The sequence below is a fragment of the Filicampus tigris genome, chromosome 2 (genome assembly GCF_054856515.1).
Source record: "Filicampus tigris isolate MCC_2025a chromosome 2, RoL_Ftig_1.0, whole genome shotgun sequence".
In the NCBI taxonomy this organism is placed as follows: Eukaryota; Metazoa; Chordata; class Actinopteri; order Syngnathiformes; family Syngnathidae; genus Filicampus; species Filicampus tigris.
The window spans coordinates 33,435,758-33,463,153 of record NC_141218.1 but is presented as its reverse complement, the minus strand read 5'-3'; the positions used below and the strand labels follow the sequence as shown (position 1 = coordinate 33,463,153).

The window sequence follows — 27,396 nt, the reverse complement described above, 5'->3', positions numbered from 1 at the left end:
CATAGAAACTCCAGCGAGTACAACAACTAAGTGCAAAATTGGCGGTGCGAAAGTTGCAAGAGGTGGAACTAAAGTGGCCAGGTTCAATACGTCAAACCTGATAAAACATTTGAGGACGAAACATATGAACAAGCACCAAGAGCTTGCGGCGGCAGTGAGCATGAACAAGGGGAATGGACCGTAACAACAAACCCTGCTCAATTTTGGATTTTGGAGTTGAACTTGTTGGATTTTTCTACTGCTTGTTTTTGGTTTTGAAAGTGGATTTGGGAGCGGAAGTTGTTGCGATGGGTCACTAATACTCAAAACAAACTTTTATAATAATGTCCTATAGCTTTTGTAATTAATCCGACACAATCTCTCTCAAAGATACCCCGTGTATATTATTTCTTATTTTTTCCTGTTTCACAAAGGTTTTTAAGTCTGACCAAGCCATGATAGCAATGGTTTTACATCCAAGTGAGTATGCAGTTCTTTAGAATTACAAGAAAAAAATGCTCATATATATCTTTTTTTTTTTTCCAAAAGTCTGGTATCGGTACAGTATCGGCATCGGCCGATACCGCACAGCTGTGTATTGGAATCGTTATCGTGGCCAAAAAATGGCATCGGAACAACACTAGTGACAACCCTAATTCCTTCATGTCAAATTGTTGGTTTCTTCTCTCTTTACTCTGCCACCTGGCCTTCCAAAACAATATGAAAACAGTCATGAAATGAAAAAAAAGTTAATTCATTTGCCTTTTTTGTCTGGGAATTCTCAGAAAACCGAGGGCTGTTTGTGATGAAAATCCCAGTGGATCAACTGTTTCAAACTTAACCCGTCTGCCATCAACAACCATTGCCAAATTCTGGCACTTTTTTGTTTTCCTTTTTAATGCTTGGTCTGGACTTGAGCGGAATCCAACGACCTTGTCTGCATGCTGACTGAATGTCTGCCACATTACTGGCTGATTAGGTATTTGCTTTTTCAATATAAACTGTTGCAGGGACTGTATCCACAAATGTGTGCTCTGGCATTCACTGCAAATCAAACTGACTGTTTTTTTCCCTATCATGTTGTGTCTATATTATAAGCTTGGTTTGTTTGGTTATTCTGGCTATATCCTCCGCGCTGTTGCTTTGTTTCTTTACCACAGATTATTCTCATCTTCCCTGTCATGTCTCCCGTGAGTTTTTGAGCTATGTGTCATTACCCAGTTTGTTTGTATCTTGGCTCTAACTGTCTGACTTGTCGCAGCCAGCCTGCATTCACAGGCACGAGACGAGGGTTGCGCAAGGGTTTGCATTGCGCAAATCAATCTTTAGCAAATATGGGTGTGACGAGCAAGATCATGCAACAGTGCCAGTGGGTTTTTCAGCATGTGCACATCACCCCCAACCCACGCTGGCAGCCACAGTGAGACAGAGAGAGGGACCATGTCATATCAAATCCCTTTGTTTTGACTCAGATTAGAGCTTTGTGAGGAGTTTGCGAGGCCTGCAGAATGTGGATTTAAGGATTAGTCTAATAAACAGAGGCTCTGTGGCACCCGGGTGGATTGTCCCTCACCCTTTTATTTATATTCTAGCCAATGACAGAACGAGAGGACATAGACAAGTACATGGAAGGTGAAAGATGTACAGTACCTTCACCATTATTGATTAGTATGGTTTCCAGAGGTGGGCATTCCATCAATACAGTACTGACACAACGTCCGTCAATCCATCATTGACGGATGGGCATTTTGCTGACAAATGACGGATGTCGGGAAACTTAACCCTTTTATGGTGTTTGTATATCTGTAACTCAGCCAGTGTTGATGCGTCTGGTGGACCCGCTTGAGTTTTGGGTTTTCAAATCAACACAATCAAATAATTTTCTGTTAAAATACTCAACCGATGTTTACTACATCCCAATTGCAAGTCTTATGAACAGCAAACATTGCTAATATTTGTCTTTTACCTTTGTTAGATCACATTTATGAATTAATGTGCTACTCCTTTTTTAAAAAATAAAATGTAATTAAAAAAAAAAAGAAAATCCCATAACAGTGTGTTATCACCATAAGGTTTCTAATACGCCTTGGGTCATATTTGTTTTCTAAACTGAATGGGTCCAACAGAACCGCAGACACCATAGAAGGGTTAAATAAACTGAAAGATCACGCAGTGACAAAAGTGGGTTTTAGTCCGTCATTCGAATCATCACTAACCGGGTCAGTATGGATGGACCTTCCCAGTCCATTTCCCTCCGTTTCTCTGATGACTGATGGAAAAGCGCCACGTGTCTCGTCTTTGTTTGTGGATGGTGAATATACACCGGGGGTGCACAAGTGGACTGCATTGACTATGAGTTTATCTCATTCCTCTATTGCACGTTCCTAGGTGCTCGCTCCGCTGTTTACTTGCTAGCACTCCCGCCAGAAATTCCATCATGGAGGGAGGAGATGACAAATGAGCGATCTGGGGGGAAATGTGTTGGCGTAACTTACCTGATGAACCAATGGGAACGGACACCGCTCACATTCCAACATTATGTCCCTTGAAGTAGAGAGCTTTCCAATTCCTTCTTTTCAACTTTTGCTCCTAACCGGAGGGAAATAACCAGCCAAGCAACTATACTGGTCTCCTCGACGTTGTCATTTGATGTCTGCTCAAGATGACGTCACGTCACTGACAAGTGTCACAAATGCACCGTCTGTGTGTCAGAATTATTACTGTCACCACAAATGTCTACGTAATGTTTTTTTATTTGGGTGGGATTAATTAAAGTCAAATATCAACAATGTTACGTTTCATAACTTTGCTGATGCGCTGGGGCTCATATCACCTTCGATTGGATGCCATGACAACAGAAATCTACAATCTTTTTTTTGGTTTGATATTTTATGTGTCTGCGTTTATTATGGTGTTCTGTTAAATCTTGGTGAAATTATTTATTTCCAGAATATGTTTTAAACAATTACCGTATTTTCCGGACGTCACGTTTTTTTTTTTTTCATAGTTTGGCCGGGGGTGCGACTTATACTCTGAGCGACTTATGTGTGAAATTATCAACACATTATTACTGTCATGTCTTGTTCGTGCTGACTTGTTTTGCCTCCCTCTGCAGGTGCTTTATCGCTTAAGTATTATTATGTAAGTTTGAATACATAGAAGGCCGTGGGTCGTCTGTGGGTCGGCCTTCTTTTTTGTATTCAAACTTGCACAATTCAGTGCCAGTAGCACTTAAAAAGATTCTGACAGTTGAGGAGAATAATTCAAAGTGTTATCTTCAAAAAGAGAGCAAAACTATGCCGATACTCCAGATGGTTCAAGTACAGCATCACATTTACTTTGGTGCACCTTTCGTTCAGCTAAAACTGCCAGGTGGAATGGCAAAGGGTTAACGTGTCTAGACAAGTACATGGAAGGTGAAAAGATGTACAATACCTTCACCATTCCTCACCAGAGTATGGTCTGGACTCTAGACACAGTACAAGGAGGCCGGGGCTTAGCATTAACTGCTTAGTCACTGGCTCTTTCCTACCATTGTTTGTATGTGCTTGTTGTTGTAAACTATGCAAACCACCATTTTGATAGTGATTATATGTAATATATTGTACATCAATAGCTGACAAATTGGAATTTTGTGATGATGGAAGCGTGGTTAAAATAAATAACTATGACAGAGTGACCGTCCTACGATTACAGTATTGGTTCAGCTTGAAATAAATAAGAACAGACTGACAACGACGGATGGGTGGCCCGGCCACTGATGAATGATGACTGACGGACCGGCAGTATTTACGTGACGTGCCCACACCTGTGTGCATTTCACCCATGCAATATATTACTGTCCGCTCACATATTCATATCATAAAATACAATTCTCTTTTTTCCCCCTCATGAAAAGTTATCGGTCTCTATATACCTTGCAACTGACTGGCGACCAGTCTAGGGTGTTGTCCTTTCACCTGAATTCAACTGAGATAGGCTCCAGCTGCCACTGACCATGAACAGCGTAAGCGGTATAGAAACTGTCTGGATAGATAACACACAATACTTTATAATTCAGGCCTTGACAAACTAGATATATACAGAAAATAAATGCCGAAATATGACAACTGCACAAAATAAATAAATAGATAAATAATGTAGACCACCGGTGAATCTCAACTAGTGGGTCAATACCCAAAAGTGGGATGCGGACCCATTTTGAGTGGATTGCGGACAACTAGTGAAACATGTATTTGTATTCTTCTTTTCACAAGAGTACAGAGGTGTACAGCGGGGCACCAAGTTTCCACATACAATAACGGTTAAGTGTCAGGAGGCGCACTAGTGACTAGATCTTCTCTGCAAACAAATACAGTAAAGTTCCGGCTTTGGCTACTCGATGTCGATAGCAATAAGCTTTTGGAGGCATGTCATTCTCATTTGCAATATAAGCATGTATTTTCAGAGGCTATTTTGAAACAAAAATGCTTTATTTTCATCAAAACCTTTATAAAAGTGGGTTGCTACTTTGCAACAACAGGAAAATGTGGATCCCAGGGTGACAACAGTTGACGCTCCGGACCTCTGAATGTGCTTGAGTTTAATTTCACCACAGTTTGGAAGCATGTGCATATTTGAAACCTGCTAGAATGACGTTCAATTACAGAGATAAATCATGTTTTATTTTTGTATGCGACCTTATTGCTATGTAGTAGTGGAGATAAGAGGCGACCTCATTTGAAGAATCTGCATCAATAGGCTATGCAACAGATCTAAGCTTTAATTAATTTAATAAATGTTGTTGGGTCCAAAACGAACTTCAATTATTATAGCGTTTCAAAGAATGTTGTCTTCATTTTTTACCTGTAAACCTGTTCTTGTTTTGTAGCAAAAAATACATAAGCGTTTGAATAATCGTGATTTCAATTATTACCAAAATAATAGTGATTAATATTTTTCATAATCGAGCAGCCCTAGTCTGTCTGTCAAGTTCTTCTACCAGTGTCGCAAGCTGTCACTAACATCCCCTTGTGTACAAAGCATGTTACGTGCAGTGCATGTCTTTTGCAGATTAGTGAGGGCTATGGCTTTGGTCAGAGACTGGTCGGGTGGAGGACTAAAAGTCGTATCTCATTGAGGTTTGCGAAGGTTTGCAAGTGTGTGTGCACCTAGCGAATGTTGTTTTTTCATCAGGGTCTGTTGAAGGTCGCAAATGGTCGCAATGACGTTCGCCGCCAATTTTAATGGTTTCAAACAGTTTTTCTTGTCGCAAAGAACTTTTGAACATGTTACAAATTTGATGGCGACAAGAAAATCTCTTTGTAACCAACTGTTTGGAATGTCCGGCGAACGTCTTTATAACTGTTTGCAACTCTTTGTAGCATTGTACAAACAGTGACAAAAACCCCCAACAATAATCACTATACCCGCACACACTTGCAAACCTTCGTGGCTCAGTGAAATACGGACTTCAGTGAAGTGAAGCCATGTTCAAAGGTTGCAGTAGTTTTAGTTCTGACAAACGTTCCCTTTAAATTGTGTTGGAAACCTAATGATTTGTGATTTACTGTCATTAGCTTTCAGTTAAGTTACTGGTAAAGTGGTTTTCATTCATTTGCATGCATCTATTGAACATTATGCCACTTTTCTTAATGTTATTTTGCACGGGAAAAAAAATCCTCTTAGACAAACTTCACCCCTGTAACTTTCAAACTAAATTATCCACATTTATGTGTCACCTTCCAATTACATTTCTTATTGTGCCTGGATTTCACGGTCACTTCATGGTCACGGGCATGTCTATTGTCTCTGTCATTTAAACGCCCTCTCACATTCGAAGGCAGCCTTGTGCATGTATTTGCACAGTTTTGCATTTGTATTTCTGATTGTCTGCACATTCTGAATATTTGTGCATAAAAATGCAAATAGCTGTGGTGCTAGTTGGTTCCATGCTACTAAGTCCTATGATGCAGCAATCATGATAATAAGCGAGTTGCCATACTTATAAAGGGGATAATCCACTTTTGTCTGATGTTCATGGGAGGTCAGGCTGCTGTCACCAGAGTAATTAACAAGCTCAAGTTAGGCACTTGTTTCTTTGTGGAAACGGCTATCTTGGTGACCTTGAGGAAAACACAGGTGGGTGGAATGTGATTGATATGCGAGCCAGATCTTGCGATTTACCCCCTCGGCTTTCTTCACTTTATCCATCTATCTCTCATTTGATGACCTTACTCCTCCTGCTTATCTAGCACTTAAACCTACTTACACTTTCAAATGACTTATTAACTCCAAAGTGATTTTGTGTGGCTGCTTCACACGCATGTAAAACACCTGTTTCTGTTTGTATTGTGAATAACTACCCTGTTGACATAGATGCTGATTTCAGGTGAATATCCACCTTTGGTCTGGTACAAGTATTTTTTTTTAAATGTTAAAATATTTTTTGTATGTGACTAGGGCTGGGCCGATAATTCGATATCGATATGTATCGCGTTTGACACACGATCGATACCAATAGAAAATGCCTTCAATAAAACATTCAATAGAAAAAAGAAAAACAAACCCGATCACGGCATGGTGCGTGATGTAGGCATCGTGCTTCCGCCTCCAAACCTGAAGATGAAGCGTTTAAACCAAAGAAGAAGCAGCTTTTAAACCAACGAGGAAGAAGCATTTAAACCAACAAGAAGAAGCTGTTAACTAACGGAGCAAACTCGCGGGCCCGGCGTCCGTGCGCTATGCTCGCATCCAGCAAACGAGCGCCATAACTTTGCTCAAATAAATGACCACTCGACTCAGTACAACTCTTACATTTAAATTATATTATGCATAATAACCCTATTAAAAACCCGTGGATGGAGCCATGGTGTATGGTGGTGTAAGTAGATGAGTTTTTGTCTTTGACATGCTAGCAGTAGTTAGCCTTATCCGACACCGGCATCGCACTCAAGGTAAAATCAAGCAAGTAAAATATGAATGGACTATGGCAATAATGAGTCCGCTAAAAAAATAAAGTAGTCCTAAGACGGTAGGTCAACGATGATGTATGCACTGCAAGAGAGTGTTCGTATTGGATGAACATTGAATGAAGGCTAATATATGTCAACAACTGCTTTGGTGTAGACCTAATGCAAATACGCATTTACAATGCACTGATGCAGGACAAACTGCAGATTACACTACATAACGATGTACAAAAAACAGTTCAAAGGTTTAAAACAAAATCAATAATGATCAATATTGACTGATATGAAATAGTTAGATTGTGACAGTTTTTCAAACATTCCTCAGCCCTTCTAAGCTCATTATCTTTAAAATTGAGTTTATTTAATCTTTGTATCGACAGGTTTATTTCACTCTTTCATAGTTACATTGACCTCTTACTAAACGTTAAGTATTGTGTTAAAATAAAATAACCTAAATGTATTTTTCTTCGGGTCATTATTTTTAAAAAAAATTAAATATATATCGATATCGACCAATATGAAACACTTATATCGTGATATACTTTTCAGTCATATCGCCCAGCCCTCAGACCCCATACATAAAGATAGAAACTCTGGGATAAAATAATTTTAGTCTTAATATTCTCAACACAGAACACCACACACATTCAGATTCTGTTCCATCACCGGTCTCGAATCCAGTTCTCCGAGGCAGAGCTCTCGTGACAGTAGAGCTGTCGTCTATCACAATAGAAGCCATGTTATATCACGAGAACGATATGCCACAATATATTTTCAGTTTTTCAATAAAAAAAATATGCCACAAACTAACTGCTTACCTTGTCTCACTTTATTTTGAACTGACATTAAAGGGACCTGTATCAAATGAGAAATGCATCCAGTAGTGCTGCCATATAAAATCATCAAATGTAAACAGAAGCAAGGTATTGAACATATTTCTGCAAAAATATAGTTCTCAATCTAAATAAAAGGCATAACAAAATGTTTCTAACAGAAATTGATTGAAAAAATAAATAAAAGGATGAGCGCTACTGGAATGTCATTTTGAGAACATTTATTGTGCATTTATCTCAAAAGTCATAACCTCAAACCTTAGAAGTGGATTGTGAAAACAAATCACATTAGTAATACTATATGTATTCAATATACTATATCCATCCATTTTCTGAATCACTTATCCTCAATATAAACATTGATTTAATCTTCAAGGCCATTCCTCCTGGCTGACAATCATAATCATTTCCTGTTTAGCTGTGTGTATAGCATTCTTTTGTAGAATTTTCTCTCCAGACAATTTTTAAATAGCCCGCTAATTTGCTCTTTAAAGTTGAATACGCTCCTCTTTAACGTGGTTCCAGTAAGACCTCTGTGAAGTGTACTTGGTCACCCAAACATTTAATTCCAGTCACGACAGCATTAGGTTAGCTTAGCAATTAGTATGGCGTCTCCGTCTTTCCCCTATTAATTACTCCTTATAATCCTTTCATGAGAATGGTACTTGTAAGAAGTGTAGCTTATTCGCCGCCACGGAGGTGGTGATTATTGACTTAGGTGCAAAAAGGCTATGTGTTTTATGCACAGTAGTAGTCATCCGAAGTTCATTGCTAGCTAGCTGCTGAGGCGTAAGTAGCATAGCGCTTCCATCGACCTCCAACTAACTGCGGTAGGTGATGTGAGCCCAGCCAAACTTCTTTGGAACCATTTCGGTGGTTAAATTATAGGAAAACCTTTAAAATCGGTGCTTCTCAGTTTTATTCTTTGTATTTTGATGAGGCTCAAAACGCAAACTGCTATGTGAGACCAGTACCTTTTAGTACACAGCATGTCTTGGGATGCTCTTTTTTTCGTAAATAATTATTTGTTGATTCACTCAAGCCACAATTCGATTTGATTTCGATTTTCAGTGCCCGATTTTCGAACCGATTAGATTTTCTTTTTAAATCGCTGCCATGCTTGTCTCTGTGCGCTAGTGTGGTGCTGCGGCCATTCGCAAGTGCAATATGCGCTGATGTTTGGCGCAAGCGTGTCAAGTAGGGCTGCCACAAACTATTATTTTGCTAGTCAACTAATCACCAACAGTAGTGCTGAATTGCACTAACACTATGAAGCTACCTATAATTACAAAACAGTACTTGTAAACATTACACCTTTTTTGGGCACCAATCCTTTCTTTTTTAACGTAGAGGAGAGTGAAATAAATTGAGTAAAATTAGGGAAAAGCACTGTGCTAAATACAACAAAACACTTTTATTGTTTTTGTATTTGATTCACAACGTTTTGTTTTGCTTCTCTAATATGCACAATTTAATCTACACGTTCAAAATGTGACCTGCAATGGAAAAAAAAGTAGCAATCTTTAGAAATCTATTAGCACGTTCTCAAGGGTTTGTGGAAAATAGGTCATCGTGTGTTAACTTGGAGAGCTGAGATTTCGTAACACTCGGTGCGTAGTCACTGCGACCGTGAGGCAGCGCGTCCTATTGCTGCTCGATGTTCACTGACTAATGCCTCCATAATCCGTAGAAGACGCTACCATATGTTAGCGTACCACAACAGGAGCCTGTGTGTGCTAACTCATGCTAGCTTTCCGAAACGATTGTCCCAATGTGTGAAATGATAGCCGCCACCGATTGCTAACGCAAGCGCTCGGTAGCCATGATGCCGTTACCCGCAATGCTTCTGTTTACATCACGGATGACCCGGATTACCACTACTGCACATGTGCAATGCAAAGAAGCTTGCCGGCCGTGGGATACGAGGCTTTTTCGAGAGGAAAACACAACAGCAAATAATTAGATATATAAATAAACGACAGGTCTACTATTAAAATTAACCGTCAACGATTTTGATCATTTAAGTTGTCGTGTTAGTGATCTAATTTTGGCAGTTCTAGTGTTATGTACCGTATTGGCCCGAATATAAGACAGTGTTTTTTGCATTGAAATAAGACTGAAAAAGCGGGGGTCGTTTTATAGTCGGAGTCTAGACATTATACCCATTCACAACGCTTGATGGCGCCAGATATCATTGAAGCGAATGCATAGCGAACCCCTGTCACGTGAGGATGACGCGCGCACAGCGAGGCAAATAATGTTTGTGAAGAGTAATGTTCTGTCATGACAGATCTCAGCTACTCTCAAGTTAAACCAGTTTGCATTATTTTATTGCAATGTTTTTTCTTATTCAGACTACAGTTAGTTAGACTTCACTTTGATGGTTAATGCAGTTATTGCAATTTTGTTGTTTAATCACAATAGATTGTTTTATTTACATTTCAAAAACCAGAAGCCATTAATTTACGAATGTGATTGCACTTTAGTTTACATATTTAAATGTTCAGATTTTAAGATTTGAATGAGGCAAAACAACATGCTTTTTCTCTCAAATAAATTGTTATAATCATTTGTTTCAGATGTACTGTAATTATTTTCTGTATAAAAAATAATTTGGTGTTCAAATACACTTTTTTCAAACTTGAGTCTTGAAAAAGTGGGGGTCGTCTTATAATCAGGGCCGTCTTATATTCGGGCCAATACGGTAATTTACCCAATGTGCAGTTTGTTTACAACAGAGATGTGAGCGAGCGGCTATGGTTAACATGGCGTTGCGAATCGATTCTTTTATTTTTTTACATGCATATTTTAAGCATTTATATCGACTTAAAATAGATTTTTGATAAATCGTTACATCCCTAGTTGTTTTTAGTTCAAGCTTTCCCAAAAATAGTCCAATTCATTATTTACGTTCACCCACCTCAATATGTATTCATTTTCATTGATACCGTTTGTTATGTATGATGACTCTGTATTATGATTCAATTCCCTGTGTTGTTGTTCAGTCTGCCACCTGGTGGCAGCTTTGTGGCATAAAAATGGTAAGTGAAGGCTTTTGCTCATCAAATCATGAGTTTTGATGATTTGTCTGTCAGTGGTGTTTTTGATTATTGGCTTAACATTCAGTAAATAACTGGTAAGTATAGTAAAAGTACAAATAATTGATGGCTTTGAATATTAACAAGAAAATGTGGAAAGTCACAGTCGCAGACTCCCACTCTGCCTAAACAATAGATACACTTTTGCAACTTTTGTTATAATCTATTAACCATCATAACACATTTATGATTATAATTATTAATTGTATTGAATGAAGTATATTGTTTGGGGGACATACAGAGTGATTTTTCGTGTTACTTTTCCTGAATTCGACCTATTAGTCACAACTGTCTTAACAGCGTTTTGAAAAAAAAAAAAAAAAAAAAAAGATTCTTCCCTTATTTGTACACAAACGCACGCACACATACACACACTCACACAAATCTTTCTTTACCCGTTATGTGCATAATGCCAGCTGGTGTACCCACTATATCCCTCTCGATTTCCTCACTCTCCATTCAAGGTACAAACACATTAAGGTTGAACTCCTAATAGCTTGTGTGAGATGGATACCGGAGCATAATGAGCTCTTTATGAGACTTAAATCCTACTGTTAATCAATGCGCGTAGCAGGGCACTTTTCAATACTACCTACTAAGCATTTTAAAATGAGCCCCCCATTGAAAGGATTGACTCCCATTCCGGACTCTTGTCTTTTTTTCCCCTCAGTCTCCTTCAAGCCGTCCCAGCGTGCAATTAGTTACAACACACTTTCAGAATCCAATTATACCTCATTTTTGGAAAGCACTTGCCTGCCTTGATATTGACAAATACTCTCCAGACTGGGAGCTGTGAAAATGTAATGTGCTGTCGTAATGCAGTGGGTGGACCAGACTTCCTTTAACCTCAAGCAAGTGAAACCAAGCCAGTCTATTTATTACCTTAAATACCCCGTACTGGCAGCTGCTGGGGGCATTGCTGTCAATTACTGCTGGTTGTTGTATTGTTGCACTTTGATCTTTGGCTGCTAATGTACTACATTGCTCCAGGCTCTTGCGCTTGTATCATGCTGCGTTAGCATCACAATGTATAATATGTGTCCACATGTAGAAGATACGAATACATTTAAAGTAAGCTGGCCGATTGTGATGCAATGACAATGGACAACTGAGGCGTTAGAGGCAACAGTGTCTCCATGTCCATGTTTATCTGTGTTGAAAGTTCTTGTTTGACTGTGTTAAGTTCATGAAATAAAGGTTTGGGTGTGCATAGGTGGCCGCATCCTGTGGTTGTGAATTTGTGTGTGTATTTATGGGTGTTTGTGAAGTTTTGTATGTGCACATCTCTGTCTGGTGATGTTTGATTATCCCTTACAGCCTCAGAGGGAGTGGGATTCATTCTCGCTGTGATAATGAGGGAGAGACTAGCAATGCCCTAAAGTCATTTCTCCCATTCTTATATCCTTCCTGTTGCATCTGTCTACTTCTCAGACCTCCTCCCCCTTTTCCTCTTTTGTTATCATAATTATCTTTATTCCGTTTTAATTCTGTCATTGTTCTTCTTGTACAGTATTCCTATATTTCTCTGACCACGTTGGTCATCATTATTCCCCCTGCTATGGGTTTGTATTCATGCTGCGTTGGCACCAGCTTGATTACTTTATTTCACAGATTTCAATTCTGTCTTAACATTTCAAACAAGCCTCACCATGTCCATCTATATGGCCGTAGCGCAATGCAGCGTTCCCACACCATGGCCATACAGTAAATGACGACTCATATGTGTTGCCTATTTGTCTGGTTGATTAAACGCCAATTCACCACGCTTGCTTTTACTGAACTTAACACTGTAGAGTCATGGGAGGGAAAAAACAGATGCAATTAATTTAGTACCTTTCTTCCCTTTATTTCCATTGTCCAGGTTTCTGAAGTGGAGATAGACTCTTCTAGTGAGGCCAAGAAGGAGTCGTACACCCGCCTCCAAGCCCTGCTTCGCAAACTTCCCCCCCCAGCGCACACTCCATCATGGATCTAAAGGACCGAAGGCAGCACTCCCTGACCTGCTCCAAGGACTCTCCTTACAACACGTCGTCCATGGATGCAGATGAGTGTCGGGTGCCAACCCAGAAGTCGTACAGCTCCAGCGAGACACTCAAGGCGTTCGAGCATGAGCAGAGGCTGCACTACAGCGGCTGCGTGACCGACCTTGTTCACCACGAGGCTGATGAGTACCCAAGACAAGGTGGGTCTTTGGGCCAAAGCATTTTGGGGATTGTCCATACTCTGCCGGACATGACACACTCAATGTAAAGCGAGAATGACACTCAGCAGGGCACAGAACTGCACCAAGACCAAATAATGATAATTAGGATTTTTGCATTGTCACCACCTTCTGCATATAATGGCATTTAGTCATTCCATATACATACTGTATTATATTCTTTTGTCACATATTGCACTATTGGTTAAGTTGCATTGAGTGATGTCAGTGCACCACCACATTCTAACATGTTGATGAACTGAAACATGAGAAGAGAATAGTCAAGTGCAAATTGCACAACCTGACATTTCTTATTACTGAAGCAATTCAAGCCTATGGGTTGACCTTAACGCAAAACCTATTGCAGTGAGCATGTACATTAGTGTTAACAGTTAACCAAGGCTAGTTGTCACAGTGACTGGCTGAAAGATGAGAATACATAGACTTATTGGGTTGGTCATGCCAACACACATTTGTGTTATGGCCTATGTTGCGAAATAGATTTCTGTGCACGAGACTCTTGAATAAAACAGAATCGAACAGTTGATGATATGGTTTTTTAAGTAACATTTAGGTCAATTTATTCGACAGTGTTCATGTAGTAGCCTGATGGAAAATAATTTCAGGTTGGCATACAGTACACAGTATGTCTGTCAAAGTCCATTTCATTTAGTAGCAGTGATTGTTGTATTCATTTAAAATGTGATTGAGAATATATGCATGCAAAAATATGTGTGTTTACTGAATGCTAACACAAATAAAATAGACCAACTTAGAGTAATGAAGCACACATTTAAATGTTCATTTCATACACATTTTTGAGTCTCACGTAAGCTCATACTGACAAGACCTTTTCCAGTTGCATTATGCATTTCATGAATTGACCTCCCGTGTATTACGTTTTATTAGTGTTGTGTGGCAACCTATCATTGTAGTCAGTGTCACTCATTGTAACTGTTGCGCGAGAGCGCCAAAGGTGACCTTTGGCACTGGTGGGCTTATCATGATGAACTTCTGGGTCCCCTGGTAAGTAAGTTAGCCGATAGGCTGATGCACGAGGTCATTGTTAAAGGGCAAGCCTGCTCTCTTTAAAATCATACGTCCACGCACGTGCACACGCGCTCACATATTGCAGAGGTACATGAAACAGGCACTAAAAGTATTGATCCATGACTGGTGAAAGGAGTCCGACTCCATCGGATTGATCCGTGCAAAGCTCTGTTTTCTATGAACACAGAAAGAAGACGATGCGGGCAATGAAATCTGTTTATTAGGCATATTCATGTGTAACAGCAAACATAAAAGATGAATATAAAAAAGGGTTGACATTTTCTTATGCGCATGCAATCATACAGCGAGAGAAAAAAAAGATTGATTGGCATCATGGGTGAAAGACAGAAAATCAGTGGTGTGTGTCGGTCAACCATACATCGCTGCTGCACCAGGCGACGGCTGGTCAATACTGAAGTCCTCTCAGCCTATCAGCTCTGTCAAAAGCCCGGAGCCACAGATGCATCGTGGGAAGTGTGGCCACAGGAGACCAACAGTGTTGCAGCACCATAAGGACTGTGACACCACCGGAGGAAGAGAGCTCAGTAGACAGAAAATGTGGATGAGTGGGAGAGAAAACGTGAGAAATTCAGCAGCTGAACAGTTTAGGATTAGACACATAGTAATTGTACATCTAATAGCATTTTTATCAGGTTTTTGTCATTTTGAACAGATGAATGGATGCATGGAAGAGTGTATGTATCCAATTTTAGTAGTAAAATGGACATCTTGCTTTTAGAGAGAGAGAGAGAGAGAGAGAGAGAGAGAGAGAGAGAGAGAGAGAGAGAGAGAGAGAGAGAGAGAGAGAGAGAGAAAGAGAGAGAGGGAGAGAGAGAGAGAGATTGCTGGCGTCGGGCGAAAACCTCTTAAATCACATTTTAGTGAATTTCAAATTTTTTCAAAAATCTATACTATTGATCAGTGTGTAACATGTGTGTAATTTTTACACATTACTGACCAATCTAAAGTGTTCAAAATGGTTTTCTCTCTTTCACATATCATACAATGCTAATGGTAGAACAAACTTGCCATTTTTGGAGTTTCCTGAAAAATGCACATTTTCGAGGTACAAGGTTTTGGCCCTCCACCAGCGATATATATTATTCAAGCCTCAAAATATTTTTTTTTATCAGACGGATATAAATTTAAACTTAAACTTAGCATTTTTTGTATCAAAATCATAATGGATTAAATACAAACAGGCTTTGATGGCCTTTGTGCATCTTCACTTGAGCAGCTAGCATTTTAGCATGCAACATAATAATACAGTAGGTTCATGGCTATGCATTTATGTACTTAAACCAGCTAACTCGGAATAAGACAAATATTAGTAGTAGTACATGTTTTGGAAGCGTGGAAGGCCCTAAAAAGAAGGCACCTCGAGAGGAATGGCATATTTCAGTTAAAGAGTTTAGATGATTCACTTGTTAGATAATAATCCACAAGGGGTTTAAGGACTTCATATAACTCAAGAAATAGGAGAATTTTCTCAAATTCACATCTCTTAATGAGAAACAATATTAAAAATCATTTGAGGACAAAGTGGTCAACATTCGGGCTTTACATGGAGACTTGAGACACGTAGACCGACTGAAGATTTGTAGTCACCCGTTTACATGCTCCAATGTCCAATACGTTCATCAGAACTGACGTTTTAGATCAATGTAAAGATCACTTGATTTATCAAGATGGATTTCGGTCATATATTTATCACAGTAGTCACGATTGTTTTCACGCTTTTATTAAAAATAAGTCAAAAATAGCTTTAAAATCTTCTCTCTTCTCAGCCAAGCTCTGGTGGGTTGCCACCGTTTGCCAGCACGCAAACGAGCATGATGACATCACTATGTATTTAAAATGCTAGCTGCTCAACTGAAGATGCACTGCCCACCTCTCGAGTCTCACAAATACACACACACGCACACACTCCTAGACATGCGCGCACACACATACACACAAGTCTGCCTATTTAAAGGGTGACAAGTAGTCACTATTCTGTTTGCTCTGCATGGTGTTTAAACTAACTAAACACAGACCACAGGAAGCCAAGGAGAGAGTCGCCTGAAGTGATTAGGCGCTCACAGATCCCTCTGTTGTATTGCAACTACATAATGAAGCTCTCCCTAGTGGCATTAATGGTAATGGCAGCTTGAGCGAAAAAGAAAACAAAACAAACAAACAAACAAACAAACAAAAAGCAACGTTGAAGAGACCAAGATGGAGAGAAGGCATATAAAGCAATAGGAGAAACATCCTATACATCCAAAAATAGAATTAGCATCGTCAAAAAATGTTATGGGATGCATAACGTTAAAAATATTTTGACTTTAACATTTCTGAAAATATTACTTGCAAAATGTAATATTTTCCCTTATAAACAACTATTACCATTTGAATGACAACTACCGATACTTCAAACATTAAAATCAGTTAAATTAATAGATTTTCAAACTGAAATTCAATGGGGAATAACTTAACCATTATTGATCAAATTTTATGAAAAAAAAAAATACATATAAGATACATACAGTAAAAGAGGAAAACGTCTTCTATAGAAGATGACACAATGATGAGGTTATGCCATTGCTCCTGATGCTGCGTCATCATTAAATAGATGAGGTACAGTGTGAAGCGCTTTGAGTACCAAAGGTAGAAAAGCGCTATACAATTGACAGTCCATTGTATGAATTTATCACACAAAGCAGATTCTGATGAGAGGGGAAGGGTCATTTGAGCTGTGTATAATTCTATTGGTACACAGGGACTGGATGCATTCACATTGCTGCTGTAGACATGACCTAAACTTAAACTGTATTTTGCGGTCTCAAAAAAACCTAACCCCCCCAAAAAAATCACATGTCGACATCTGTATTTATTATCATAAAGGTTATTTATTAACCAAATACACAACACACTTCAATGGTGTTAAACAACAGGAAATATATTCTTATGGTAGAACCCCCTTCTATATGTTTGTTGTTGCCTTGATCCACAACCCAACTTGTCTGTCACATTTCATATCTTCTCTCATTTATTGTGCTTATATTGTTATTTTCCTTGCCATATGATGCTTGTTACCAAGGCATAGCCATCCTCATAACTTTGAAAGGCAGTGCTGTCGACTGCGTTCTAGTGCATCCCTTCATTATAGTCTGCAAGTTTTCTTCTCCATTATCTGAGCTCCATAGGCTTCACCTGTCATCTTCGCACATTTCATACAATGCCCTTTGTGTATGCGCCGTCCTCTTCAGATTCATAAACCATAACAATTTGAATTTTCTTCTTCTCGTTTTGAGAAAATGGATTCAAAAAGAACAAAGAACCAAAGACTTTATTCAAGTCGTTTGATGTTTTAGCTTTGAACTTGTGACATGTAAACTGGCTAGGAAAATAGGTGGCATTAAGAAGTCAGGAACCGGGATGAAAAAGGAACCGTGGCCAATAGTAGCTCACCTCCACAACAACTGTTTCTCTTCTTGAGTCATTTGCAAACATCCATCCATCCATTATCTGTACCGCTTCTCCTCACAAGGGTCGCGGGGCGTGCTGGAGCCTATCCCAGCTGTCTTTGGGCAGTAGGCGGGGGACACCCTGAACTGGTTGCCAGCCAATCGCAGGGCACACAGAGACAAACATCCGCACTCACAATCACACCTAGGGCCAATTTAGAGTATCCAATCAACTTACCATGCATGTTTTTTGGAATGTGGGAGGAAACCGGAGTGCCCGGAGAAAACCCACGCAGGCACGGGGAGAACATGCAAACTCCACACAGGGAGGCCGGAGCTGGGATTGAACCCACGACCTCTGAACTGTGAGGCGGACGTGCTAACCAGTCGGCCACCGTGCCGCCCATTTGCAAACACTCCTAGCACAAACAAAAGAATGCAGATTTTAACTCGTTACTCAACCATGTCCAATACCGAGACGTCAAGAACAGTTGTCCTGTTCTTGACAGTTTACTAACTGCCAAAAAAAAAAAGATATGTTCCTCCTTCTGCTCGAGCCAAAGAATATGAGTTCCACGATGCTAATTATTTACATTGAAAGCTTTCATGTAAAATTATCATTACAAAATATTGGTTATGGTGACTGAGAAACGGTCAAATTTAATGATTGTTTGTTTATTCAAATGTGCCGTTCTATTAGTCAGAGTCAGGCCGGATAGTGGATAGTAAGCAGCTGTGTTCACAAGTTGTGGGCAGAGCGAGCTCAGCCACCCGACAAGCACGACACATTAAAAGTGCATTCATCCACTAGGATTGTTCCTTTGGCTAAAATGCACCGCGGGATTCTAGTTAATCTAAGCAAAATGTAAAAAAATTGGATACAAATTAAAACTTAAATCGCTGGGTGATATTTGAAACGAAAGACTCACAGCCTAAAGACGAAACGCGTCTCCTTTTAGCACCTTCCAGGATCCTGTCGTCGCTGACTAGAGAAGACACATGTTTTTCAAACCACCGTAACTCGTGAACTGTTTAAGATAGCAATTTAATTCTAATGGAATCCTGAAAGCAGCGAAGTGGAGCTTTCTGTCGATACCACGTACAGGGGTTAGGGGGTGCGAAAATAGATGAATACATAAACGGGAAAAAATGGGCTTCTGAGTATGATTGGTGCCCAATTGTTATAATTTTTTTTAAGATTCCCACCTATCGCTTATCTCCCTACAAAATGGGCGTCCATCATAAGCGGATAGGTGGACATGCAAAATGACGAAGAATAAATACCAAGCTGCAGGCTGTGAGAGGAATATGAGCTTCAACCTCGACAGCGGATAACTACGACGGAACGTTATCTAATAACTATGTTAAAGTTTTAATTTTTATCCTAAAATTGACTTAACTAGAATGCCGTGGTGCATTTTCTCCATAGGTACAATCCTGGTGTAATGCACTTTTAAACGCTTGCCGTCGTTGTTGTGCAAAGCAAAAGTGGCACTGCTGCTGTTGCTGCCGCTTCTTCTTTGTTGCCACTTCTTCTTCTTTTAATATGTCGAAGAAGTACGGTCGCCGGAAGTAAACATGGCTTAACCTTCTAGAACATCAACAAGGTCCTTTGGATAAAATGCAACACGGGATTCTAGTTAAGGTAAGGTGTTTTATGACAAGCTTAAGACAAAACTAACAAACACTAACATTTTATTTGCCAATGTTCCGTCATCCTTGTAGTGAGCATGTCGCGCTTGCCGGGTGGCTGAGCCCGCTCCGCTCACAACTTGTGAACACAGCTGTTTACAAGCCGCTTATCCGGCTTGATTCTGAACAACCGAACGGCACATTTGAATAACGTAATGAGTTTCCGAACAGAACGTTGCTCAAAAGTGCTGTTAGTTTGTTAGCGTGGACGAGACTAGCGAGAGGCTGCGATGATGCGCAGCCAATCAGATCTTGCGCCGGGAACCAATCACGTACCTTTTATGAGTGTGTGCGGGTATGTACAAAGCCTCCGAGTCAACTAATATCTTTGAAACAATGCGTCTTTCTGCAATATGGCTGTATTTTATTTTATTTAAAAAAACATTTTTGATGAATACTTTTTGAAAACCTGCGATGTGCTGAGGCCGCGAAACTCGAACCGCAAAGTGGTGAGGGATTACTGTATTTTGCAGCTGTAATAACAACAGAAATACTCAAGAGCAAGAATGCAGTATGGAGGAATTCCATGTTTTCCTCCATTTCTGGGTTTGTGCTCTGCGCAACGCCCTTGTCATTTCTGACCAATAAGAGCACCGATCGTCACGTGTCAATGTGTTGGCAGAAAATAGTTCACTTGCAAAAAGTACAGTGTGAGTACAAAACGCACTGAATGACCAAACAAGCGGACCAAAGGACTTTTCTGGTGTGAATACACCTTAAGCCTTTATCTACTTTGAAACACTTCATAGCAAGAATGTTTTGAACAGCTGTATTCTAGACATTTCGAATTTGTTGGCCACACGTGGTACATGCTGTACAGTTTTATCACTGTAAAGACTGTCGATTTGCTCCCTCATAGTTGTTCATTCAAGCACAAACCACTGGCTTTTTGTAGGCCGACACCATATAGCCATATTTCTTTATATCTAGAGATAATCTAGGAGTAGTGCATATAGAATTTGAATTGAATATGAAATTAGTGTGCATTCACTCAAGCTGATGTTTCTGCGTGTCCATGCAGACTAGTCCAACCAGACAACTGATGATCAAATACAATACAACGCAGCTGCGCGCTATTAAAAATTAATGGAGAAGAGATTAGCTACAATTCATCCCCTCTTCCCTCTTTGTCTACTCGCTGGCATTTGGTGCCTCTGCCAGCTGCTGATGCTCGAAAGCACATATGTCAAAGTCAAGGCCCGCGGGCCACATCCGGCAGGCGAGAAGGTTTTCTACGGCCCCTCGGATGATATTGCATTATTATTACATCCGGCCCGCAGCAAGCCGGTGTGGGTAGCAGATGTGATCGGGTCCTTCGCGCCGGCCGATGACGCCACGCTTTAAAATATATCGTAGCGTCTTCCAAGAACACAGATGTAGTTTAATTATCACGTTTTTATTAGTCCAACCGGCTACTGTGGGCCGCAGCCGACGCCAATACAGTACGACAACCGTTCAGTAAAAAAAAGAGCAACGGCTCTCCTCTTCGTCCACATCCGCAACTCTCACTCGCATGCCCTCCCATCCAGCGAGCCGCGCGATGCATTCATTAACCTCGGAAACAACACAACCCGGCAGAACACAAATTCGACCACAACACAGATAACCCGATTCGTTACACTATTTCTGTAAAATATTTCTTTGCATCTATGATTGCCAGCCCCTGGCTGTTGTTATAACGAACATTACTGCTACTTTTGCGAGGATTGTCCTTCGGTCGTCTACGTGCCGACTGAAGACTTCACGTCACTTTTCGTGGTTTTCAGAATTGGATTGTGGTGAAAAGTTATTCGGAGTAAAACACGCTTTATTAAGAAATGCTTCATGTTAGAAATCTCCCGTTGTTTTATCTTTAGTAGTTGTTGGCATTTGATAAATTCATTGAGTTTTGATGTAGTGCTGAGATACCTTAGATAATTTCTGGATTTCAGGGGGCCCACATCGTGAGCGGGCATTGGGGCTCCTCGAGCGCTAAGTGTGGATAGCGAGGGACGTGGTTTCTTTTCTTTCTCCCCCTTCAACACAGCTAGCTAGTAGTTTGTTCGTGCCAGCAAACTCTGTAGTTGCAGATTGCCCGCGTTTCACCACGTTTGTTGTTGTGTGTAAATGTTAAAAGGTGAGTTTAATCATTTAGGTTCGTGTCAGGTAACTGCTGTACATAATAGCCTCTATGTTCTCGTGAGTGACGTCACGATGAAAACTAGTTAGTTATTTTGGCTAGTATGCTAACTATTATAGTGATGAAACGTGTGAATGTGTATTGTATGTATTGTTTGGCTGTTTAATTGCGTAATACAGTGAACTGTAATGTTTAGGCATATTGTTAACTAATGGATGTGCATCGGATGATGTTGCTAGGTTATTCTTTGTCTGTGTTGTTACAGACCACAATAAATAGACGTGTCAAGTGGAATATGGGCCTGTGTTCTCTGACAGTAGCACCCACATTCATACCAATTGCCACTCTAAAATAGAGTTAGCTGGAGACATCAAACCAATCATATTATCCTCTCCGTTTTACTTCACATTATGCATAGTTCATACAATCTTGCAGCCCGAGTCAACCAGAAAATTGTTTCCAGTTTGGCAGGAGAAACGCAAACGTTCCGCTGATCTTGTTTCACAAGACGGGCACGGCTTCTTCTCGGGTCATAAGCGGAAGTGACGTACAAGCTGCCTCGCAAAAGTAGCAGTAACTTTATTTTATTTTTTATTCAGTAACTCCGAACATAAAAACACAACAGCCAGGCGGGTGACAAACATAGAGGCAAATAAATATATTACAGAAATATAAAGCTTGACATCATCAGCAGGCGCGAAGGACCCGATCCAATCTGGACATTTTTAAAAAATTCAATGGACATTCTATCGGTCCGGCCCTCGGCTTGTTGCAATTTTTTTTATTTGGCCCTCCGTCCATTTGACTTTGACAGCTTTGCTCTAAAGCATCCCGTAGCTACAGCAATAAAGCAGAAGAGTCACTGAAAAGCGTTCCCGTGCTCATTGTACTTCTACACGCCCAATGTCTGTATTTGTGCTTTGCTAGACAGGATATAGTACAACTTCTTCAATCCATTTTCCCACAAAGTCGGTACACTTTGGAACGCTAATCTTGCTCGCAGGTGGTGTAGGTAGGATGGTGATAATTTTGTGATAAGCGGTTAGTGGTTCGGGTGAATGAATGAATGAATGAAGTAATGAAGAAATACCTCAAGAACCAACATCAGAGATTCAGCTACGTCTAAAGTTAACATATTTTGGAACAGTACAACACAATCCCCCAATAAAGATTGAATTTGTTATTACTTCCTATGTGGCTGTGTATTACATGAAGGCAAGTTTTCTTTTAAGGCGGGATTTGTTTTTTATTTCTTGTGTGAAGATTATTTGTCGACCAAACAACAAAATGCCTTGTGTGTAGCATGAGTCTTTGGTACTAAGGCCCTGCTGTTGATGCAACCAATGTGCCAACGGGTAATGCACAGTGGACAGACTTTAGAATTTTTCACAGTTCACATATCCTAAACTTTCTTCAAACACATTTAACCAATCTGTTGTCAGATTTTAATTGTGTTTCATAATATGACAGTCCGTCTTTTGTTTTGGCCTTAACCAGCTTTGGGAATGCAAGTGGTAGATGATATTGTTCTATTGTGTCAGAGGAGCACCATCCTATATTGCATACATGCACTTACAGTATATGTATTTGTCCAGTTTGCATGAGGAATTGACTTCTATACAGTAAATGGACACAGCATGCTCCGGTCTAGTCTGGTCTATTAATGAACAGCAGTTAGGGTATAATTGGCTGAGCAACACTCATCTCCGTTCTCTGTGTCATACATGTCAGCTGATGTCAATGGCACATTTCAAGGTAAAAACAAGTCATTATTGAGGAAAAAAAAACATAATGCTAATTGCATTAACTTAGAAGACTACTAGCACACGCATATGCAAATTTCTAATGTGTGATTTTCTTCAAGTAAAAATAAATCATCACCAAACTATGCTGATTGCGTGATTGAGTTAATCTATGTTTACTGTGTAATGACCCTCTTTGACTCTGCTTTGGCAGCCTTTGATAAATGAGGCAGATTGTAAATGTCACTGTTATCAAGTGCTCCCCCCCCCCTCTCGGCTGAGTCACTTGTCTCCAAAGCTATAATTAAAGTTGTTCCCCTGCCTCAGATTTGGTGTGTATGCGTATGTGTTTGTGTTTGGATATATGTCACATTTCTTATGCATAAGTCACTTTTGATACTCGTTATGCCCTTGCCTCAGTCACACAAATTATACCTATGCCAATGATTTGCTGCCCGGCTGATGTTGCAGTTTGTCACATTTTACTGCGATTGTGCTGCTGCCGGACGCTATGGATTCAAGGAGAAATACTCCACGTTATATTTAGGATTTGTTTTACCTGAGATCAGTCCAGCACATAACCAGTCTGAATCAGAAAAAAACCTAATTCTGGACAGCGTAGTAATAACAACAAAAACATTATCGGAGTGGCCACTAGCTGTTACTTATATATATTTTTATGGTAGTTTAAATTTACGGTGTTGACATTACATTGAAGATATTTTTTTATTATTATATACTTATATTAATACTTGGACTATACATCTACTTTAAAAAATGTGTCTGGATCCAGTTGCTTTTATTTTGTGCAACCACCTGACAAAATAAAATTGAGTAAATTCAACACACTTCTGAATGTTGCTTTCGCTCGAGGTTACATCTATCAGAGCTGCTGTCTTCTGATGTTTATTCACCATTGCAAAGTCAGACTGGTTGGCTAAGTACTGTACACTGTATACTGTATTATTTTTCCCGTAATAAAAAAAAGGAACTGACGAATAGAGAAATACACAATAGTTAGTCTGTATCCTGCTTAGGGTTTCGGGGTTTTTCACTGCTCAACAATACATTCTTCAGTAACAAGCCCTCCTGCAGAATCATATTACATTGTCATGTCCTGTCATGTCTCGTACCAACGAGACTGCTGTCCTCTGGGCAGGGGCAGAGCGAGCCAAGGACTGGTGACATTTCTCGCTCCTATATTAGGCACCTCGTTAGTAGGTGCAAGAGCCCCTGTGGGTTCTATGGCTACCAAATGATCAGATGTCACTTGGGAGGTGTAGGAAGTGTTTGACCATAACGCACCATTAGGGCTATGTTGCTAAGCTGTTAAATTTTGTCATTAATGAGATACTATGCTATGCTGTGCTAAAGCATTTAATATGACAACTTGGAGTTAACATTTACCTAAAATATAGACAAGAAAGGATCCATGCAGACTAGAAAATAGAAGTGAGAAAATAATCCCCAATTGTGAATGATGAGACTGAGTCTCTGATGAGTCTGTCTGAACATGATCATTTCTCAGATAAGACCATTAACCATTGAATTGTCTATTTCGGACGTACTGTATTTTTGTCATTACTACCAAAAGAACCTGTGAAACTGTATAAGATGTTCTGGGTTGACTTAAAAATACGTCGGGAAGTCACAATGGCCCCTGTAAATCATATCATTGTATTATGAGGTAACTAAATGGCCTAATTAAGTTGATATAGAGTATATTCCCTAGCCCTACTGCCAGATAATGACATTCATATTGATGAGTCTGCAGAGCCATGATAAAGAGCATCCAACATATTCATTCAAAACTATCTGCACATGACAGCTCCATAGTATGTGGTGCCAGCACAATGTTAAAGTAATTGCAAATGATTTATGGGTATGGTAAAACAATTGTTTGAATCTGCAGTTGCTGATTTGGTCCAATTAGTGGCAGCACAGCGAGCTATTACCTGCAGATCATTACAATGTAAAGTCAGCAAACAGACATTTGCTTTATATACGGAGCAAAAACAACATTAACATTCATTTGGTGTTGGTTATTTCTGGTCACGTGACAAGTCCAGTAATCACTGTGATAGCTTTATTTTTGACCATCTCAAGCTTTGGAAGGGAAACACATCGAACTAGCTTTCAAGCTGTGAAATGCTGCACTCTCCTACAGTTAACTATAATTACAGCTACAGTATGTCGCCATGGACTTTTATACAAGTTGAGAACAATTAAAAAAACATTTTGCTTAAAAATGGCCCTTGAAAACATCTTATTTGTCAAAATGCATGACACGGATGTTCTGTCTTGTTGGAATTCTCCACTCTTCTGCCCCTTTTCCTCTGCACGGTATCTACTGTATTTAGCACTGCACAGCTCTACACACTATTGTCAATTTTACATTTTTCATCACAGTGCAAGTCTAACATTTGAGGATACATTGAAGTGATTAAAATAAACACGTTTTTAGTTTTAGCTTCACCTGTTAATGTGCCTTAGCTGTGAGTGCTGCAGTAGCAGAAATGGCAAAACCGGGTAAAAATCCGGCCACAGTTTGGCTTTAGCCGCAGGTGCTTCTACTCAACAGGCAGGTCAATGAGCCGGTTGACCTGCCGGTTGTGGCTTCTGCCCATCAAATCATGCTTCTGTTGACATTCTTATTACTAGAGCTGGGCATTTTACTAAAAATTACCCTTCCGCCGTCCGTTTATCCGCCATTTTGTCCGGCCGGAAAAAATAGTACCCGCCTATGGGCCGGTCCGCCTAATTTTAAACGGGCTTCTATTGGCACATGCCAAAAAACACAAAAACAAAAAGCAAGGGATCGGCCGGATTGCCATCTGTAACACCATATGGCCCCCAACGAAATGTTTACTACATATGAAGGTAAAACCTTCAACTTGCTGGAGTCAAACTTGGACGTCCGCACAAGTTGACCCTTCAGTCACATTTGTCCCTCTGAGTTTTTGCCTTCGGGAAACTAATAAAGAATACATTCTTCATACGTGGACGGTCATCGTGTCTGGAGTCGTTTCTGCAAGTTCCATAACAGCAGTGTTTACTCGGCATGTTTCTCTCTGAGTTAAACAGGCAGAATACAAAGCAGCTAAACCCTACAGGAGTCGTCTCCGAGCGCGCATCTATTACTGTCAAGAGGCTATGGTGTGACCCTGACGTCACGCTGCACGCTATTAGGACCCATTAGCTGACCATAAACATGCCAGATGAAAAATACACAAATCAAGCAGCAAATTTAGCTGCATCAGAAGGAACAATAATCATCAATGTCAGGTTATAGACGATTACATAGATGGGCGAAAATTCACTTCTGCTTATGTTTAGTCCATCTTTTTTTTTTTTTTTTTTTTTTAATTTCCCGTTTATCGCCGGTAAAATGGGTGTTAGTCGGCTAGTCGGAATGCCCAGCTCTGCTTATTACATGCAGTTTGCTGCAGATGACAAATGAAGATAGACACGATAGTAGAAAAATGACAAGATAGACTCTTCTCTATCATCGTCACGATATGTATACAGTATATTGTTATTTGTAAATATACATTTGCATACCGTTCTTGCATTGGATCTTATTACAATGTAAACTTTCATGAGCAGCGTGAGTAGCCTTAGATTTGGTTCAAACACATTCCCATCCATGATATTTTACTGGGTGTAACCTCCAAACCACTAAAGTATGGAGATAACCATATTGTGTTGTGTGGGGATCTGTGATGATAATAGGTGAACAAATTCCCACGTACACCATTCTTTCTCACACCTAACAATGTACTTGAGCCATCAGGATAAAATATGTATTCCAGTCAAAGCAAAATGATTCTCTTAGTCTCCTCCTCCGTGATTGGGTGCTTTTCATGATATACCCTGTCGTCCATCACCAACGTTGTCCCTGTCGTTCTCCGGCTGTCTTCTCTCTACGCTGCTCGCCAAAACCAGGGATTTCACTGCCTCGTCTTATGATCTCTGTCTACCGTGAGCTCACCTCACACTTTTTTCTGCATCTTTTCCCGTTATCGTATAGGCTGAACTAAGCCAGCTCATTTTCACATTGGACACAAAGTGAATTCAATGACCGCATCTATGAAAATTCATGAATTTTCTCTATCTCAAACTCCTGCAATTGTCTCTGGAGCCCTTTTTTGCATGTTTATATAATCTTTTTTTTGGGGGGTGGGGGGTAATTCTATTACAATGGGAACAACGAGGGTGCACTTTACAAGCAGCAATTTACATAAACATTTGCTTGAGACAGACCACTGTCTGATGGAGGCTGAA

The 27,396-nt window shown here is 40.0% G+C and overlaps 1 protein-coding gene across 9 annotated transcripts in view; it reads left to right on the top strand.

Annotated features, from left to right (window-relative positions):
* tenm2a (teneurin transmembrane protein 2a) overlaps window positions 1–27,396 on the top strand; it is a 274,108-nt gene that overhangs the window by 70,620 nt on the left and 176,092 nt on the right. For all 9 annotated transcript variants that reach the window (XM_086023698.1, XM_086023697.1, XM_086023696.1 and 6 more), the window contains exon 2: window positions 12,722–13,042. In XM_086023698.1, the coding sequence (XP_085879824.1) occupies window positions 12,826–13,042 (217 nt within the window). In that variant the 5' untranslated portion in view covers window positions 12,722–12,825. The remainder of the gene's footprint in view (window positions 1–12,721; window positions 13,043–27,396) is intronic.